Here is a 22389-nt window from a genome sequence, read left to right as displayed (position 1 = left end):
AACCCGGATCAAATTTGAATTGAAACAAATTGAAACAAAGAAGCGTCTGCCGTTGCTTGGTCAGGATAGAGACAATTTTCATGGGTAAATGCTAGTAGAAGACTTAGTCTCAATGCCCCAAATACTTCGACCTTGGTACTTGCGACTTGCAACTTGGTACTCGCATACGGCACTATTTCTAGGTCGTACATACCTCACACAACTGCCTAAAAATAAATGTGTACATTTACTATAATTACATTTTCAAAACATAAAAAATATCACAAAATATGGTGCAAATATGGGACAATTTTTCATGTATTCCCATCTAAGAAAGCAACGAAGTATTCACAAAGATTTAAAAATAGGAATTTTTCTACTCTTCAATATTATACAAGACTTGCTGTGTTTTGAATCGTGGAAATATAGCAAAGTAACAGCATGTAAATTTCAAAACAAATTTGCTTATGCCTCAAAATAAATAACTCGTGACAAAAGATAGCATAATTCAGGAGAGGATACAAAAATTGTCAGTATAGTTGATAAAATTGATCGATTCTTAAGTATAAAAAAACATTTACACATTAAAAACAACAAAATAAAAATAAAAAAAGGTAAAGGCAAATATTAAATTATTCCATTCATATCATATAAACACTGTACACCCTAACATTCATACCATATAAACACTGTACACCCTAAGACACCACAACACTGTACCCCCTAAGACACCACAAAAAAGCCTTCAATACCAGAAACACCAGAGGATAGACAACAATAAGTATGACCTTTCACCCAACATTAGTTTGTTTGGCAGTTCCTACCTCATGTGATATTACGCCATTACATAACTGATTAACTATGGCACATAAGATAATACCGTCTTCAAATCTATGTAGTTGACCAAAAACAGGAATCAGAATCGAATGTGGAGACAAAAAAACAGTCTCGGTTGTGACAAATCAATTTCCATTTGGAATGGCACATCCACAAATAATAAAATGAAAGCATATATGCATTCATAATACATCACTTACACTGTGTAATCTAGTGTAGTAATACTTTAAATGTACTTACACTGTGTAATCTAGTGTAGTAATACTTTAAATGTACTTACACTGTGTAATCTAGTGCAGTAAAACTTTAAATGTACTTACACTGTGTAATCTAGTGTAGTAATACTTTAAATGTACTTACACTGTGTAATCTGATGTAGTAATACTTTAAATGTACTTACACTGTGTAATCTAGTGTAGTAATACTTTAAATGTACTTACACTGTGTAATCTAGTGTAGTAATACTTTAAATGTACTTACACTGTGTAATCTAGTGTAGTAATACTTTAAATGTACTTACAGTGTGTAATCTAGTGTAGTAATACTTTAAATGTACTTACACTGTGTAATATGGTGTAGTAATACTTTAAATGTACTTACACTGTATAATCTAGTGTAGTAATACTTTAAATGTACTTACACTGTGTAATCTGATATAGTAATACTTTAAATGTACTTACACTGTGTAATCTGGTGTAGTAATACTTTAAATGTACTTACACTGTATAATCTGATGTAGTAATACTTTAAATGTACCATACTTACACTGTGTAATCTGGTGTAGTAATACTTTAAATGTACTTACACTGTGTAATCTAGTGTAGTAATACTTTAAATGTACTTACACTGTGTAATCTAGTGTAGTAATACTTTAAATGTACTTACACTGTGTAATCTAGTGTAGTAATACTTTAAATGTACTTACACTGTGTAATCTAGTGTAGTAATACTTTAAATGTACTTACACTGTGTAATATGGTGTAGTAATACTTTAAATGTACTTACACTGTATAATCTGATGTAGTAATACTTTAAATGTACTTACACTGTGTAATCTGGTGTAGTAATACTTTAAATGTACTTACACTGTGTAATCTGGTGTAGTAATACTTTAAATGTACTTATACTGTGTAATCTGATGTAGTAATACTTTAAATGTACTTACACTGTAATCTGATGTAGTAATACTTTAAATGTACTTACACTGTGTAATCTAGTGTAGTAATACTTTAAATGTACTTACACTGTGTAATCTGGTGTAGTAATACTTTAAATGTACTTACACTGTGTAATCTGGTGTAGTAATACTTTAAATGTACTTACACTGTGTAATCTGGTGTAGTAATACTTTAAATGTACTTACACTGTGTAATCTAGTGTAGTAATACTTTAAATGTACTTACACTGTGTAATCTGGTGTAGTAATACTTTAAATGTACTTACACTGTGTAATCTGGTGTAGTAATACTTTAAATGTACTTACACTGTGTAATCTGGTGTAGTAATACTTTAAATGTACTTACACTGTGTAATCTGGTGTAGTAATACTTTAAATGTACTTACACTGTGTAATCTGGTGTAGTAATACTTTAAATGTACTTACACTGTGTAATCTGGTGTAGTAATACTTTAAATATACTTACACTGTGTAATCTGATATAGTAATACTTTAAATGTACTTATACTGTGTAATCTAGTGTAGTAATACTTTAAATGTACTTATACTGTGTAATCTGGTGTAGTAATACTTTAAATGTACTTACACTGTGTAATCTAGTGTAGTAATACTTTAAATGTACTTACACTGTGTAATCTAGTGTAGTAATACTTTAAATGTACTTATACTGTGTAATCTAGTGTAGTAATACTTTAAATGTACTTACACTGTGTAATCTGATGTAGTAATACTTTAAATGTACTTATACTGTGTAATCTAGTGTAGTAATACTTTAAATGTACTTACACTGTGTAATCTAGTGTAGTAATACTTTAAATGTACTTACACTGTGTAATCTAGTGTAGTAATACTTTAAATGTACTTACACTGTGTAATCTGATGTAGTAATACTTTAAATGTACTTACACTGTGTAATCTGGTGTAATAATACTTTAATTGTACTTACACTGTGTAATCTGATGTAGTAATACTTTAAATGTACTTACACTGTGTAATCTGGTGTAGTAATACTTTAAATGTAGTTACACTGTGTAATCTGGTGTAGTAATACTTTAAATGTACTTACACTGTGTAATACTTTAAATGTACTTAAACTGTGTAATCTAGTGTAGTAATACTTTAAATGTACTTACACTGTGTAATCTAGTGTAGTAATACTTTAAATGTACTTACACTGTGTAATATAGTGTAGTAATACTTTAAATGTACTTACACTGTGTAATCTAGTGTAGTAATACTTTAAATGTACTTACACTGTGTAATCTAGTGTAGTAATACTTTAAATGTACTTACACTGTGTAATATGGTGTAGTAATACTTTAAATGTACTTACACTGTATAATCTGATGTAGTAATACTTTAAATGTACTTACACTGTGTAATCTGGTGTAGTAATACTTTAAATGTACTTACACTGTGTAATCTGATATAGTAATACTTTAAATGTACTTATACTGTGTAATCTGGTGTTGCAATACTTTAAATGTACTTACACTGTGTAATCTGATAAAGTAATACTTTAGATATACTTACACTGTGTAATCTGATGTAGTAATACTTTAAATGTACTTACACTGTGTAATCTGATGTAGTAATACTTTAAATGTACTTACACTGTGTAATCTGGTGTAGTAATACTTTAAATGTACTTACACTGTGTAATCTGATGTAGTAATACTTTAAATGTACTTACACTGTGTAATCTGGTGTAGTAATACTTTAAATGTACTTACACTGTGTAATCTAGTGTAGTAATACTTTAAATGTACTTACACTGTGTAATCTGATGTAGTAATACTTTAAATGTACTTACACTGTGTAATCTGATGTAGTAATACTTTAAATGTACCATACTTACACTGTGTAATCTGATGTAGTAATACTTTAAATGTACTTACACTGTGTAATCTAGTGTAGTAATACTTTAAATGTACTTACACTATGTAATCTGATGTAGTAATACTTTAAATGTACTTACACTGTGTAATCTGTTGTAGTAATACTTTAAATGTACCATACTTACACTGTGTAATCTGGTGTAGTAATACTTTAAATGTACTTACACTGTGTAATCTAGTGTAGTAATACTTTAAATATACTTACACTGTGTAATCTGGTGTAGTAATACTTTAAATCTGATATAGTAATACTTTAAATGTACTTACACTGTGTAATCTGATATAGTAATACTTTAAATGTACTTACACTGTGTAATCTAGTGTAGTAATACTTTAAATGTACTTACACTGTGTAATCTAGTGTAGTAATACTTTAAATGTACTTATACTGTGTAATCTAGTGTAGTAATACTTTAAATATACTTACACTGTGTAATCTGATGTAGTAATACTTTAAATGTACTTACACTGTGTAATCTAGTGTAGTAATACTTTAAATGTACTTACACTGTGTAATCTGATGTAGTAATACTTTAAATGTACTTACACTGTGTAATCTGATGTAGTAATACTTTAAATGTACTTACACTGTGTAATCTGGTATAGTAATACTTTAAATGTACTTACACTGTGTAATCTGGTATTGTGATTCGTAACAGTTTTTGTACCCAACTTAAGACTGCCATATCTTCCTTGTACAAAATCACAAATCCACCCATATTTCGGTTTCCAAAAAGAGCATTGTAGTAACTATGGTAACCACATTCATATGTCTTTTTGTGTCTTGTCGTATTTCTCAGTGAAGGATTAGACATCCTTCTTTGCGACACAGGCACATGGCTTGAACTGCAAACTACTGGCCAAGAATGATTCACAAGTTTAGGCATCTTGGGATGATTTTGATTTCTTTTATCATAATTGCCTGGTTAAAAAAAAGTTATAAATTAGTATTAATTTGCAGCACATTTCATTGTTAATTTCAAATTCCATTTTCAACATTAAGATTCACACCTGGAAAGTGGGAGTGAGTCCTTAAATCAAATCCTTCAATGGGCCATTCCAGTTTATATCTGCACCCCCCTGTTGATGAGCTTGTGTGTTTACTTCATACAGAGTATAATTTCCATGGGTGTATAAGTCATACAAAGTTTTATTTCCAAATCACCATTCACCATACAGTAATGGAAATCCAAAACTATAGTTCCTACTTATGGTGTTGATGAGTTCCATTGTGCCACCATACAGAGTAGGATTTCCAAATATAACTTACATCATATGCTAATTTACCAAGTTCAAAATTTTACATTTGATAATGGAAATCCAAATTAGTCCTGATTCACGTTGTTGATAAGCTCATTCATGCTACCATCCTTATCTAATTTCAGTAATAACTATTTCATACTGGCCCAATTTTGTTACCATATACAGTCAGAATTCCAAGTTTTTTTTAGTCATACTGTTGGAAATCCAACCTCATCAACCGGTATGTGGCGAGATAAACTAGGCCATATTTTATTTAGTAGCCATAACTGCCTGGATTTCCAGGAATTTTTTTTCCATACTCGTCTGGATTTCCAGATTCTGTTTCTCCATATACAGTTGGAATTCCGGGGTATTTTCCACATCATACAGTGCTGGAAATCCGACCACATCAACAGGGGGGGGGGGGTGCAGATATAAACTGGAATGGCCCAATGGCAGAAATCAGTTTATCGAAGCTTGGAAAATGAGTAGTACCAAAATCCCAAATTTGATGAATTGCTCAGAGCAGAACTTTAATGTAGCGACAGAGGAAAATATTCATATATTTAATTATGACATTCTCTGCAATTTTCTGAAACCTTTGATAGAACTGTGAGCATTTTAAGTCAAGATATTTAAGACTTGTTCACACATGAGGGATAGATCACTTTGTTCATTATTATTTGTTATGGTTCATATGTTGCAGTAGTTTGAATTTATATTTCCCAACAACTCACATCCTATTCCCCTACCATTAGTCACTGCAAAAACATATTGTTTTTAACCCAGAGTTAAGACCATGTTAAGGTCACTGAAAATGTAATGAGCAACTACCAAATTGTCCCAAGTTTTTTTTTAAGATCCTGAAGTTCATTCAAGAATGCGTACAAGATGCAGACACACACATGTTGAAGAGGGACTGTAACTGTGTATGTGTGTCTGAAAAATGTTTGCATAGCAACCAGTATTTTTATTGCTTATAAAAGCACATTTACTGGTACATGCTAGTAAATAAAAACAAGCAGCCTCTCGGCTGAGATAGCTCCGCTGTTAGCAAGGCACATTTCGATTAAAGAACTGAAGATATCATTAGAAAATAAATAATATGTATAGTATGTATAGCAATCGGACTTGCTGTTTTCAACAAGAATTCAAAAATATCACTTTTTACCAAAAATGACATAAATATTCATCAAAAATAGATAATTGAAGATATCATCACGAAATGAACAAATCTGAGAGAGTTCCACATGTAGTACCTATATACGTAATAACAAAGCAATTGGACTTGCAGTTTTTAACAAGAAGTCGAAAATATCACTTTTTACCAAAAATTACAAAAATATTCACCAAAATTTGAGAATTGAAGATATCATCATGAAATGAAAAAATCTGAGAGAGGTCTACACAGGGTACATATACACCAAGTATCAAAGCATTCAGGCTTACAGTTTTCAAGAAGAAGTCGAAAAAGTAAAACATTGACACGGACGACGAACGACGGGCGACGACTGACAATCAATAATATGATAAGCTCTGCTCGACAAAGTCGTCAGCGGAGCTAAAAATTGACAAAATTAACAAACCATACTTTTTTATCTGGATTTTGTCAACCAACCAACATGTGTGATGAAAATAAATTGAGTGCTTACCATCGAATCGTAGTCGCAGTGCGTGGCACAATGCCAATATCGTCTTCAGATCACCACCAACGATATCTAACAACAAAAACAATCAGATCAATACAAGCAGCAGTCAAAAACACATGCACATTGATTTTTCAGATGTTTTATTTCATAAATAGTTTGAGTTAGTTTCTTCTAAAGTCAGTTCTGTTAGTCAAATAATCCAGACTAGTGACTGTGGTCTCCCCACACTCAGGGGACTATAAGTATCATACCACAAGATTTGAAAGTTTAAGTCTACGACCTTACCTGAAGCATGCATGTCAGTTATATAAACTCCTCGGTCACAAAGAAATTGTATACATCCTGCAATATTCTCCATCTTCTGAAATCTCATCACAGGGTTGTCATGGTGATATTCTGGCACCTCACAAGCTATCAGTAAATCAGAACAGAATGACATGTAAGTATGTGCATCTTAAATTGTACATGTTTAGAAAGTATGGGTGCTGCCAACAGTTTCTGTATCACATGGTATGTTTGTCTAACAGTTTTCTGTCTCATTTGGTAATCATGCAATAATCATTAATTTTTTCACCACCAGTTTCTTCTTTTCATCCCAAATTTACAAAATAATCCCATTTATAGTGTGCACTTGTCTTCAGAAGATTGAGACAAATATAGCCATATTTTTTGAGTAAAAACTGAAAATTTACTCACATTTTTTCTGTTGGCTTCAAAATTAAGGTTTATATCCAGAAATTTTGAAGAATATAAGCAGAAAAATTTGGGTGAGAAGGTGTGGTAGTGAAAAACATCCTCCAAATATCAATCTATATCACATTTATTTGAATTTGATTTGAAACCTGTAAAATTTGCATAGTTTCTAACAGTTTTGGTCATGAACGGATTTAGATGAACCTCAATTTTTTTTGCCATAATTAACAGAACATATCACATGCACTTTAAACCTGTGTGTGATCTTTTACCAATTGGTGAATTTCCATTCAACTGTGATCTCGCCATACATGTACGTGTGAAAGACGCAAATTGAACGTTTGTCGCAAAAATCAAATGATTCGATTTGAATTTTTCTGCTCATCTTTCAGAGAGGAATATGGTGTTGAGATATCAGTACTTCGGCAGAATAAGGCCAGACTTTTTTTATTCCTTGTTTCTCGAGTTTTTATAAGGCAATTTTTTTGAGGAGGGCGAAAAAATAAATAAAATTAAATCTTTTTTTCCATTAGATTTATGTGATTCTGAAAGAATTGTAAGTGAGATCATTGATCGGAGAGAAGAAATGAAATAAAATTTTATTCCATGTAAAACCTTGTTTCTCATCCGTGCGAGACTTTGGTATTTTGATCATGATACTCCCACGAAAATGCAACTTGGGTTTGTTATGCGGAGGGCGAAAAAAAATGAAGATACAAATAATTTTTTTTCAGCAATTTTTTGCACTTACAAGAAATTACGCTGAAATAAAAAATTTGTTTTATTTCATTTTCGGCCCCTGTTCATTCGGCGGGTTCGCGAAACAAAGGATAATATTAGTATGGCCTAAATGATCATCAAATGTGTACCGTATTAATTACATTAACCGTGGAAATCCAAAAAAATACTTTTAGCATATGTTGAATCCAATGCAATGTTTTGAAGCCACCTTTGTTTTTCCTGTTTTTATGTTCGAGTTCAAGCTTAATATAGAATGTTGCAGTGAGCAGAAAATGGTAGTCATGATGATACACAGTCAAATCTGTGCATAGCAACCACCTACGGGACCTTTTTACAATGGTCTTTCTAGATAGGTGGTTTTAACCTTATATGGAGGTTAAAACTATTACATTTGTTTGTCCAGTAGGTAGTGAGATGCTACTACACATTTATTTGACTAGAAGAAAATAAATATTACTTTATAAACAGAACGCTGATTATTATTTTGGTGTCTAAACAAAGGTGAATCTACAGTAATATTGCTGAAAGGGATGCCACATAAGACAGGTGGTCTTTATACACACGTTGCTCAAATGTTATGCTTTGGGACTGCTGCACTATAGAAATAGGTTTGACTGTAGTATCCTACTATGAACCTTGAATCATTATGGTTTGCAAAACAATGAGAAATCATTGTTGAGATATATAGATCTATCAAATACCCAAATTCTATTTCTTAATGAGAAAAAAAAAAAAATTATGTTGTAACAATCTGAATATATAACACTGTGGGTCAGGGTGAAACACAAATACATAATATAAAAAACTAAACAATGGTGATTAATTACCTCAATGACAAAACATGCAAATGAACATGTATCTTTCGTATATAGCAGACATTTTCTGCTTCATAAACTTTTCCCTCTATTAAGAAACTACTGGTGAGGTATTACTTAACAGGCAGCTATATTATCCTAATATACCCTTAGAAATGGGCTTAATAACTGGGTAATAATAACTAAGTTATTTATAATAAATGTTTACCATCTTGGCCTCCACACCAAATGATTTCATCGTAAAAGATATATTACAATTATTATGAGGATACTGCATAGTCGCAATGATCCCTTGATATGATGTTCATGCTGCACCATCATTGTGCATACTTTGCTGCATCCTCGAAATAACCATATATCACTAAAGTCATTTGTCTGATGTCTATATTTAGATTACATTTAACGATCTTATATATAAATAGCTACACAAACACTTTCATCGTTATAATATAGTCTTAATTATGCAGATCTATTATATCTTAATTGATCAAAAAACAGAAATTAAACAATCTAATTGTTCAATTAGTAAAACAAAATACAGGTTAATCATGAATTAAAATAACATCACAGTATAACTGTATACCTGTCAAATGACAGACTGCCCGGTAAAATGGCCTCGTGTATTTACTTGTAAAGAACAATACCAATACAATACAGCTGTTATCGCTACCAGCTGCTGGCATAGTTAGGCTATTCTTCTCATATTATAAATATTGTATTACATGCCCTATGAAATTTGAAAAATATTTTGACGATATTTTAACCTTTTGACTGCCAGATATATTTTCAGCCCAAAATTCAGCGCAAATATTTCCACATTTTGTAAAATTTTCAGTAAATCTCTTCATCATTTTAATTAATACAATCTCATATATTGCTATAAGTTTTGGATCAAAAGATTTGTAAATTTTTATCAATATTTCATGTGAAGAGGGGCAGACTGTATACAGTCATTTTATAGACAGTGCGAAAAGTTGACAATGGTGCTCAAAAGGAAAATAATATTAAGGTTATTACGGTATAAGGTTATGCCCTACCATAGGATCAATTGATCCTCTTTAATTATTTTACAGTTGTTTAAGTTCAATAACTATGAATTTGACATGCAATTATAACCACATTTGCTTTATTAGTAAGTAGCGCATGTGCTTATTTTAATAACAGATGCAAGCCCACGTTCAAAATAAAGCATACAATAAACGCAAACATTTTGCATCTACCATTGTAGTATGATAGGTCGTTCCATAAAAAGCTGTATCAGCACATGGTCAATCTGATCTCTGTACTGCCTAGGTGCATACTTTGCGGTATTCTTCTAATAACCTCATAGTATTGGTAGTAAAAGCATTTATTTTCACTGGCATTTAATATCACTATTTTAATGGTTTGAGCAATTTTACTGGGGTTTAAGTTCACGAACTCATGAGTTCTATTGTTATTTGGCATGTTCATTTGGGTTTAACTTAGCAGATGTCACATATCGGCGAAAATAACAAAATTAAAAAACCAGCGAATAATTAATCCTATACAGTATAAGCACTTCTATTAAAGATTTTTTCAAATAACGGTATGTGCAACTAAGAATGAAAAGTGCATACCCAGTTCTTCTGTTAGATGTAACAAAGTCATTCCATCACCAAGGTCATGTTCAAGGTCAGTAATCAATTTAGCATCAGGCATGTCTTGTAGATGACCATTTGCCCAATTCATGAATTCCTTTCAAGGAAACAAAATGATAATATATCACACAGTAATTTACAGAGCTGCTTGAAATTCCACACTATGTAGTTAAATGCTTTGATTTACACACAGCATTTCATCAGTGCTGAAGTATTGCTCCTCGCAATAATTTCCAAGAAATTATCTATTAAGTATTCATATGGTTCAGCTTGGTCTGTTTTAGGCTGAGCATTTCAAGCTCTAGACTTTTCGGCCATGTGTTGTGCGTGCAAGAGATGGTCTTTTCGGCCATGTGTTGTGCGTGCAAGAGATGGTCTTTTCAACCATGTGTTGTGCGTGCAAGAGATAGTCTTTTCGGCCATGTGTTGTGCGTGCAAGAGATGGTCTTTTCGACCATGTGTTGTGCGTGCAAGAGATAGTCTTTTCGGCCATGTGTTGTGCGTGCAAGAGAAAGTCTTTTCGGCTATGTGTTGTGTGTGCAAGAGATAGTCTTTTCAGCCATGTGTTGTGCGTGCAAGAGATAGTCTTTTCGGCCATGTGTTGTGCGTGCAAGAGATAGTCTTTTCAGCCATGTGTTGTGCGTGCAAGAGATAGTCTTTTCGGCCATGTGTTGTGCGTGCAAGAGATAGTCTTTTCGACCATGTGTTGTGCGTGCAAGAGATAGTCTTTTCAGCCATGTGTTGTGCGTGCAAGAGATAGTCTTTTCGGCCATGTGTTGTGCGTGCGAGAGATAGTCTTTTCGGCCATGTGTTGTGCGTGCAAGAGATAGTCTTTTCGGCCACATGTTGTGCGTGCAAGAGATGATCTTTTCGGCCACGTGTTAAGCGTTATATTTTCAATTTGCCCAGACTTGTAACGCACAAGTTATCAATACAGGAATAAATATGGCTTGTTTGTCGTACAAACATGATCAGTATGTAATACATGTAAACATGCCCATAATAACAAAAATCAGCATGTATGTACACAGCTCACAAAAATTCTGTAAAGACGTCATAAGTGGATAGTTAAATTTCAATCATACAGGAGTTCAACCCTGAAGGTTTATCGGAGCCGATCTCGGCCCAAACTGAATGCATTCCCACAGCCAATTTTGCAGGCTCAAGCCATGGAACCTGATAAAATGTTGTCACGTAAATGAGGTAAATACACCACACCTTGACGGAACCAGTATATATTGCAGCTTGCTTACCTTGATCTCGGTTTCCACAATATCACCGTGTACCGACGGATTGCCACATCTACCACTTATTTTGTATAACGGATTGGTATTCTTGTCTCGTCCCGTCACAATTTTAAAATGACTCCTAAAATTTAAATTTTAAATATCATTTTTAAGGTAATGTAATGAGACATTTAGATCCCTATCACTTTTTAACTATTTTTATAGAATAGAATTGACCATATGTTATTTTCACAGGGCCTTGTATGGCCACATGAAAATGATATTATATTATTATACATCTGTCATCGTAACACCATAAGTTACAGGGTGCTGTAATTTTGCAGTATTTTACAGGGTATTTCATTCTACCATATAAGGAAATGCGAATTCCAAATATGGAATGATTATGCATGTAAGTGTCCTCTAATAATAAAAACAAACATGGCTACCACCAGGGTTTGACCGAACTCCACACAAAAAATTTTGCTGATTCTGTTCTAAACTTTTTGTGTTTCGGCATTCCCATGGTGTATCCTTGGAAGGCCTTTAAAGACTCAGACAGCACGCCTTCACATCGACCTCTGTTGCGCGTTGGTCGATACTCACGTTGTACTGTTGTGCATAACCTCATTATCAATACTAGTGAATGTCATGATGTCATCACTGCACAATATTCAAAATAATGTATCCAATTAGCATCCAGGTCTAATACCCTGGCGAATGAACAAACATGGTCTTAGTACCATGATGACCATGGTATTTGATGGTCAACCATGAACTATCATGGCCAATTCCAAAAATACATGACCAAGGTCAAGAATTTCTATCTTGATTTGAACACTTGTGTGTATATTCATGACATCGAATATGACATTTAACATGACATTTATTGATATTCGACTGTCTCAAAGACAAATGAAAAGCATTAACAAAAGACAAAAATATCTGGTCAGCCAAAACGTTAACTATCTGCAGGTCAACTCTACTGCATGCATTCAGTGGCCGCCATATTTACGTATCTTGTAAGTATTGTAAGTTGTAAACACAAGTTTATGAGATCCTTATCTTTTTAATTACAGGACGCAACTTACGCCAACCTTTTTTTTAATGAGGAAACAAGAAATTTTGTTTGACACTCTGTTGCCTTTTTGGAAGAAAACTTGTTTATGAACCTGTTGCTGGTTCTCGGTGTTTCTTTACGCAAGTGATTGTTTTTATGTTCATGCAAAGGACGTTGGAAATCGGAGGATAACCTGTTTTTAGTTCTAAACCTCAGTGTTTTTATTTCAGTTTATCTTTGTGCTTTTCTCTTTCCTAATGAAGTTGGAATATACAGTGTGATAACAGCTTCCAAATTTTAAAAATTAGTAAGCCCCTGATTGTAAAATGGAAGAATAAATAAATAAATAAATAAATAAATAAATAAATAAATAAATAAATAAATAAATAAATAAATAAATAAATAAATAAATAAATAAATAAATAAATAAATAAATAAATAAATAAATAAATAAATTTGGAAAGATCGTACTACTGATTTATGGTATTGGATGTCCAACATTCAAATACATTATATTTGTCATTCACAAAATAACTTATTTTAATATACTGTATACATATTTATATACATAATTTGTTTACAAAATGGACAATTGGTGATCAGTGTGTCCTATACTTACATGTCGGTGTTGTAGAGATGAACTAGAGAATCAACATCATAATAGTTACGTTACAAGTGAATCGTGTGTCACACAAATTATTCCGTCACGTACTTTCCAAAGTGACAAATGCCATTTTGCGTAAAACAGGACAAACCTCGAAATACCGATAGGAAAGTTCATTCAAGTTATAGGGTGGGTAAACCCTAACGCAAAGCTTGGTGAATATATTTACACAGAAATTGTTTGTTTCATCGTGTAGAGTAACTCCACGAGGTATTGTATATCAAGTCCGGCTATAAGTTGTATCGAGCCGTACTGTACGGACTGATGTCAACGTTACCAACAAATCTGTCACAGCCTGCTGAGGTCACTGAAGGCGATCGCTAAAGAATGGTTGGAAGCTACAATGTTTGTAAGTTACATGGCAGCACGAATACAACGACTGAAAATAGAATACCTGTCCCCGGTGATCAAAAGTGCGGGTACAGATCTATAGATCTACGAGTTGCGAGGCTCTCGCGGGGGTTTTCATGGCGATTGACACGTTTGCTCATCTGTTGTTAATGTAGGGCGCCCCCTTGCGGCGATAACGTAATTTGCTTTGGTAAATTTGCAGTAGCGTAAAACTGTGAATCCTCGGGGGCGGACATCCGGGCATTTTCTACCGCCTGACAACCCTCGCGGTGAAAACAAAGACCAACAACTCGCAGAAAACGGTACTTTGCGATGGTTGTTGAGATTCCCCTGAACAGTGAAACAAGATTAGTCCTACGTGTGTAACTTATATGAATTTGGTTATTCAGAATTACTTCAAAGTTGAGTTTGTGTTGTTTTCTCGAGTTTTCACCGGCTCCACCGGCGTTCCACAGCAGCGCGCACAAAGCCCATAGAAATACGTGGTACAGTGGTGCGCGTCTTAGCAACGTAGACCGTCCGTGACGTAGCTCCGCCCCCGAGGATAGGTGATTTTCCGTACAATTGGGAGATCTCGCGAGATGCATGAAAGACGCGCGTCGAACGTCTGTGCCGCAAAAATCGAACGATTTGATTTTGAACTAGAATTTCTTTATTTCATAGCTTACATTGACCGGCCGATCTTCGACAGAGGAATATTGCTTCCGAATACCCTTACTTAATCGAAATTGCCTATCATCAAATGTGGACAGCACATTATTAAGCATGGAAATGTCCCCGAAATACTTTCGCGTTTGTCGAATCCCACGCGATGTTTGACGCGACTACGACGCTATGACCTTTGTTTGTCCTGTTTTTACGTTCGATTTCACGCATAACGCGTGATTCTCGCAGTGAACGGAAAATGGTCTATTGACATTACGTTATGCAGATAGTTTCTCCATTACTAGTATGTACTACTAGTATGTACTACTGGCCGTTATGTATACCGTAATATATGGATATCTATGGTACGATTTGTCTTAAGGTCATTCGCGGGTATTAGAACAGTTGTTCCAAAATTGCTCTTGCCTTTATATAGCTTCTTAAGTTCATATGAAAATTGTTTCAAAACACATTTGACATTTCACATTTTGTCACTGTGACACGATTTTTTTTCTAAATCTATCATTTCAAAAGGGTATGACATAATTCTAATTCTATAATTAACTAGGAATTTTGAAACAAAATATTGTGATAAAATTGACATTTATCATTTCGCCTCGTAACTTATATTTGGGTGATACACAAGTGCAGAATTCAAGAACTAAAAGTTGTAATGTGTTTATTATTCTATTATGATATTTTTGTAAACCCATAAATGCAGCTCCTAGAGGTAGTAACACATCATTATTTTTATTGTTTCCAGAATATCCGCCATGCAGTCTTTATTTTGATTTTTTTAAATTATATTAGTATCCTTTTTATTCTTTTATTCTTAAGAAGTTCTCAGTTTTGATCACAAACGTTTAGTGAGTGATAAAATCAGATACATATCTGTAAAAATGTTTATTTATGCACTCTTTGATTTTATTCGCTTCATTTCGAATTCCTAGTTAGGCCATACACTAAACAAGTAACCTGTAGAATGCTGTGTGGGTAATATTTTTATATTGATTTTTGTTGCATTTGCAGCAAATAGTTACCAAACAATGAAAGATCCATATGATTGGATATATCTCTCAGCTGGCTTCACATGCATAGTTCAAGACTGCCTAACCGGTGCTTATACCAGGATTTAGTTACAGCACCTAGGCGGTATGTGGTTACAGTTTCATGTTCCGAGTAATCGCAAAAAATTGACATGACAATAGAAATTCATGAAAGACTGGCACTCCCATGCAATTAACAGCGAGTGAAATTCCTGGGATTAAAACATATATTTTGAAGTAACTGATGTAGGCAATGAATAACTCCAAGTTGACATAAAGACGAGGTAGTTTATTTTTTCAGTGCTCAACTAGAGGCTGAAAATATAATTAATTTGTTTATTTCAATTTCTCCTAAAGTCAAATAGAATACACTGGTGAAACACGGTTGTAACCGTGGGTGAAAGGGTGTTTTGGGATGTAGTTTACATTGTGTATGGAGTGGTAGGGTCGGGTGTAATTTGTTCATTTCCAACTCTTATGAAGTCACATAGAATTTCACTTAATTTATTTTTGCTGACATGTTTTCAAGCATTACATGTGAATCCAATTTCACTGTGCTGTGTCTCAATAGAGTATGAGGAAATGGCATTTTCACTGAAATTTATTTCAGGGAAAAAATGTTTTCAGTGATAATGAAGTATTATGACAGAACCCCTCACCCTCCCCGTGGCTTTCATTGCGTATGGAAGTTATTTTCACGAGTGATGCGGTGTATCCTGCTGCCGTACTTTCACGAGCGAAGCCACGGGGAGGGTGTGGGGTTCTGTTATTATTACATATGTCCCATATTTGATTATTTCATATTAAAGAAAGAACGTGCAACAAACCGGGATAGCAATTTAGGTCGGGGAACCCAATTGCCCATTAATATGCTCCAAGATAGCTCTGTATACAGGTCTGTGAATGTGGAGGCGCTCCTATTCATCGGGACCTTATAAGAAGCCCAATGTAAATATCACCCCTACAGAGCCATGTACGCAGGGCTAGCTCCAAGACAGTCCTGCGACCTAGCGACGCGTGTCAGTGTAGAACGCGTGTCAGCTGTGTCAGTGTACGTGTGAAAATAATATAATCAGACCACAGTCACTTGGGGGCTGAAAATCAATAAATACTAATTTTCAAAAAAAATCATCCGCTATACGTATGTGATAGGTATTTTTGATGGTTAAAAACCTTTCACTTAGGTAACCGGGATTCGGTCGTTTCCACGCTAGGCTAACAAAAGACACACACAAGCTTCGTTCATGTTCCCAAAACGATTATCTGCCAAGTCCCTGGTTTTCACCCGAGACAGCATTAAATCCATCTTTATTTCTTGTCACCCCTTAACCAATTACAATCAGAATAAGAGACTCCAAGGCCTTGCCTTCAAACAAACAACCAATCACATCAAAGTTTTACACATCATAATCAATTAATTACTCGTCAAGCTGTCTAGAGAAAACATTTCTATACATTGTCAACACTAACTAATATTGATGGGGTAATAATCTCGCACTAACATTCCACCAAGATACTACCTTTTTTAAACTCGCAAACAACATTGGTTTAGAATTACAGCTACTGTCTTGTATCTTAAAAACTGCAGAGTCATAAGATGTTTTTGGTTGATTTCGACCAGCTCGCCATCTGGTCTTGTCATTAACCTTTATCAGTATATGTCATGACAACCACTGTCAAACTGACTGAAATATAAATCATGATACGTATATAATTTTTTTTTTTTTTGAAAATTAGTATTTATTGATTTTCAGCCCCCAAGTGACTGTGAATCAGACGTCTAATTTGAGTCGTCCAAATAAATAACTCTTGGATGTTTGAGCTTCATGTACGTCGCTAAATCGAGACCCATATCGAACAGGACGCGGCACGACGACTGTCGCCCTTTAGTTGGGACCACGACAGAACCAGAACTTAAACTGGGCGACTACGATTATGGATACACGGTTTATGTTGAAGTTAAAAGTTCCTCCACAGATCTGTGCATTGGCAAACATGCCGTGCAAGTGTCATGAATTTGTTTTTGCGTATCTGTTGGTCGACTTAATTAACTGATTATTAGCGAATTGCTGTGTTATGTCTGTCATCGTTTAGGCCTATTTGAAGTTTTGGACGGAACTTGGCTCAGTGATTTGGAACTAATTACGAGATAACCGCCGAATTCTGACAGTTGGTATTCATAGTTATTAATATAGTGAACGATTAATCAAAAGATATGACGTATTCAGTACTTAGTGTGATTGGCTTTATGATTGAAGGTTACGCCCTAGAGTCCTTTTTTACTGTTTTGTAATTGGTTAGAGTTTTGAAAATGAATAAAGAGAGTTTTGAGTTGGTTTTGGGGAACACAGCACGATAGACGCAGTCTAGAGCAGTCCTGGAGAGCCTTGGGGCGAGTGTTGACGTAGTCTAAGAGAGTCTTGGGTCAGCCTTGCGATAGTCTTGGGGATTTTTTCCCCAGGGCGCTGTGTCTTATAGAGTGCTCGATTGACCGACTAAGACGAGAGCTAAAACGTATTTCGTTGTGTGTGTCTTATTTGACTGTAAAGCTGAAGTGACTTTCCTGATCCCGTACCTCAAGGGGACGAGATAGAGAGACGAGACGAGATTCCCCCCTGACAAGTGTGGAGAACCCCGTGAGAAGGATTTTACCCCGTGATACAAGTGCGGTACTCCACTGACGGAATGACTTTCGTTGACATCGGTCGTCGCTGACTCATGAGCTGCCCACTACAACTTCGTTTGTGATGTTGCTTGCTGGTCGTGGATAGACTGAGTCTTGGTTATCGGTTAAATGTTGCTCATTTGGCGTAGGTAATCTTTATTTGGAACTGAGTAACGCCGCAACGTCGCCAGCAGAAACCTCCTGGTATCTCGATGTTGATGGTTGCGGCTCCATAGTAATCGCTGATTTTACTGCGGGTCCAGGCTGCGGGTGGATCTTCCGAGAGCCCTTCAAGATTTATAAAACTCAGTTTCCAGGTGGTCAACATACAATAAGTTCTCCCAATCCTAGTATTCTTTGTGATGTACATCTAACATGCCAAAAATGCTGGTGAACGATTTGAACCTGACAAAAATAGCAGACGGAAATGTGTTTACAAAATAAAAATAGTGATCACTTAAAATAGATACCAGGAAGGGGAGGGGGTAAAAAAAAAAGTTATATAACATTTTATTATTCAATACTTTATTAAAATACATAAGTTTGTCCAACTCCCTGTGATACAACACCTCAGACATAGCTCATTGTACTCGGCTTGAGTGTGGGCGCGAAGTTACTATTTGAATTTTTGATATCTTTTTTCATTAATGAGAAAGTTGACCCCAAAGTTAGAGTAACTGTTCACCAGGAATGGCTTTTTAACTCTTTGTTAGTCCCCGTTCGGACGCAGTCCGAAAACGGGGACTTATGTTTTGCCCTGTGTGCGTCCGTCCGTCCGTCCGTGCGTCCGTGCGTCCGTGATCACCTGTATCTCGAACATGCATGGACCGATTAAGTTCAAACTTCACTCATACATCACACATTATATGGGACATATGCACATGCATTTTTTTCATGATCCGATTAACGATAGCCGAATAGCGGCCATTTTAAGGCCGAAAATGCATCAAAATCGGATCTCAGTTATGCATGGACGGATTTCATTCAAATTTGGTACATACATTAAACATAATAGGACCTTGATGCACGTCATTTTTTTTTTCGGATCAAGTTCGAAATAGCCGACTGGCGGCCATTTTGTTTTAAAGAATTCAGTTCTGGATCCGTATCTGAGACATGTCTGGATTGATCAAGTTCAAACTTCACACACACAAGGTACATCATGTCACAAATATGTATGTGCATTTGTTTCATGATCTCATTAACGATAGCCAAATGGGGGCCGCTTTAAGGCCGAAAATGCATTGAAATCGCACATTTTCACCATTCCGGACCCAGATCTCAGTTATGCATGGACGGATTTCATTCAAATTTGGTACATACATTAAACATAATAGGACCTTGATGCACGTCATTTTTTTTTTCGGATCAAGTTCGAAATAGCCGACTGGCGGCCATTTTGTTTTAAAGAATTCAGTTCTGGATCCGTATCCGAGACATGTCTGGATTGATCAAGTTCAATTCACACACACAAGGTACATCATGTCACAAATATGTATGTGCATTTGTTTCATGATCTCATTAACGATAGCCAAATGGGGGCCGCTTTAAGGTCGAAAATGCATTGAAATCGCACATTTTCACCATTCCGGACCCGTATCTCAGTTATGCATGGATGGATTTTGTTCAAATTTGGTACATACATTAAACATAATAGGACCTTGATGCACGTCTTTTTTTTCGGATCAAGTTCGAAATGGCCGACTGGCGGCCATTTTGTTAAAGAATTCAGTTCTGGATCCGTATCCAAGACATGTCTGGATTGATCAAGTTCAAACTTCACACACACATGGTACATCATGTCACAAATAGATATGTGCATTTGTTTCATGATCTGCTTAACAATAGCGGAATGATGGCCATTTTAAGGCCGAAAATGCATCAAAATCACATATTTTCACAATTCCAGAACCGGATCTCAGTCATGCATGGATGGATTTTGTTCAGATTTAGCACAATGTGTTGTACATATGCAGGTGCATTTCGGTCATGATCTGCTTTGAATGTATATGTCACTCAAATATGAACGGAACGGGGACGTGTCATTGACAATGACTTGTTCATACTTGACAGGCGGGTCGTACCATCACTAATTGGAAAAACAATCCTGACCCACCGCTACCATGGCAAAGCCAAATCTGTTTTTTGAATACTTTCGCTCCAAATTTATTACCTCCTACCAGTCTTGTAATAGCAGTGGCCAAATGATCATGCCTTTTATTCTGGCTACGTTGCGCACTGGTAAGAGATCACTGGCGCCGACATTGTTACACTGTCAACGTAATCCCAACGCAACTTTGAATAAAATGTAAATGCTGCCTCCAATCTAGAAAATACTATCGCAAAACGGTTGGAAATAATATATTTAACAGCTGAATACGTCCTAGCAATAAAATAAAGTGACTTCTAAAGACTGAATGTTATTTTGCGAACCTCGTATAAGGTGCCCATTTTTAGTTATAAACCGACATTAGCTTCACGTTCATGTCCTACCATGGTAACAGCCGAAAACATATTGCTTGTTTTTTACCGGCTTGTTTTCAATGGCAACCGAAGTATTTTTATCCAGTTCAAATCGTTCAGCAACATTTTTGGCATATTAGGTGTACATCACATGGAATACTACGATTGAGAGAACTTGATGTATGTTGACTTGTTGAGTTTTATCATAGTACGAAGTACCAGGAGGTTTCTGCTGGCGACGTTGCGGCGTTACCCAGTTCCAAATAAAGATTACCAACGCCAAATGAGCAACATTTTAACTGGTAATCAAGATTCATTTAATCCATGGCTAACAAGCAACATCACAAGCGAAGTTGTAGCATGCAGTACTAGTAAGTCATCCCGTCAGTGGAGTACCGCTGTAGCACGGCATGTTTGCCTTCAGCATTGTATTCAAACGAATCACGTGGTGTGCCGTTCTCGTTCAAACCCGGGATTCGATCAGTAAAAAAACACATTGCAAATCATGCAAGTTCAAGATTTTCAAACCAATATACAAAAACAGAAATGCTCAGAGATGCAAAAGGGTTTCGATCAGTAAAAAAAACACATTGCAAATCATGCAAGTTCAAGATTTTCCAACTAATATACAAAAACAGAAATGCTCAGAGATGCAAAAGAAGGATAAATATTACTTTTCACTATACACATCTCTGTTGATACTATCCCTCACATATTCTACTCCCAATTACTCCTGCGTAAAATGCAAAAACCAGCAAAAAACGAATAACCCTGAAATGCACACAGCATACTGAATTTCAGAACAAATCGTGCATTACTTACAGCAGCAGAATACCACAGAAATATCAGACGAAACATGAAAACACTATTTATTGTATTTCAGCCTGAACCCTCTATATTGCCATTCAAGGAATTAACCCCATATGTGCATCCATTTTCCATCTTGGTATCACCCACCCCTGGAAACAAACTCTTAATACCACGCTGAAGCGTTTGGTAATTATACGTTGAAAAAAAACACGTCACATCAAATATCGCCCTCTAGCGGCAAAATACTTCTGTGACATAAGTGGGATGTGACACTGTATTTCATATTTCTATATTTCAAGTCACCTTGCTTTAGCGCCAACGAGTAACGAAAACCCGAGATGAAACTATGAGGTTCTTACTAGATACATGGTTGTAAAATGCATTTTACCTCCATGCAACCAGTAGGTGCTAATCTATTCTCGCCTAAGAGGACTACCCAACATGTTCATTTTGTGCACATCACGTACGCGCTTTTGGTTCATACACCGTTGCTGTATTGTTTATAATCAACAACTTGCATGTTTAGATTAGACATTACATATATTACATGAATTTGATTTTTTTATAAAATAGATTATTTACTAATTGTATTTAGTAGTTGCAAACCGTTATATTGGATCTGATATAGGGTTTTTGTTTTTAAATTATCGGTTTTTGAAGCAAGGGTGAAAATTTATCTCGCAGCACTAATGTTTGATTTCAATTCGTTCTAGGTATACCAGTTTTGACGTTAGTGTGTTATGAAATTGAGGTTTTGAAATTACAATGCTCAGTTTTATTCTGCAACGCCCTTTAAAGGTGAACTTGGT

At 35.2% G+C, this 22389-nt stretch overlaps 1 protein-coding gene across 1 annotated transcript in view; it reads right to left on the bottom strand.

Annotated features, from left to right (window-relative positions):
• LOC102807974 (uncharacterized) overlaps positions 1-13839 on the bottom strand; it is a 28342-nt gene extending 14503 nt beyond the window's left edge. The window contains exons 1-7 of the mRNA XM_085503250.1: positions 13556-13839; positions 11904-12018; positions 10630-10747; positions 7068-7193; positions 6786-6851; positions 4519-4813; positions 804-870 (exon numbers count right to left, since the gene is read on the bottom strand). Of these exons, the coding sequence (XP_085359376.1) occupies positions 804-870; positions 4519-4813; positions 6786-6851; positions 7068-7193; positions 10630-10747; positions 11904-12018; positions 13556-13557 (789 nt within the window). The 5' untranslated portion in view covers positions 13558-13839. The remainder of the gene's footprint in view (positions 1-803; positions 871-4518; positions 4814-6785; positions 6852-7067; positions 7194-10629; positions 10748-11903; positions 12019-13555) is intronic.
• Positions 13840-22389: the final 8550 nt, after the last annotated feature.

This window comes from Saccoglossus kowalevskii, chromosome 9 (genome assembly GCF_978046115.1).
Source record: "Saccoglossus kowalevskii chromosome 9, keSacKowa6.1, whole genome shotgun sequence".
Lineage (NCBI taxonomy): Eukaryota > Metazoa > Hemichordata > Enteropneusta > Harrimaniidae > Saccoglossus > Saccoglossus kowalevskii.
Note: the sequence above shows the minus strand (reverse complement) of the source record. Positions and strands in the feature narration are given on the sequence as shown.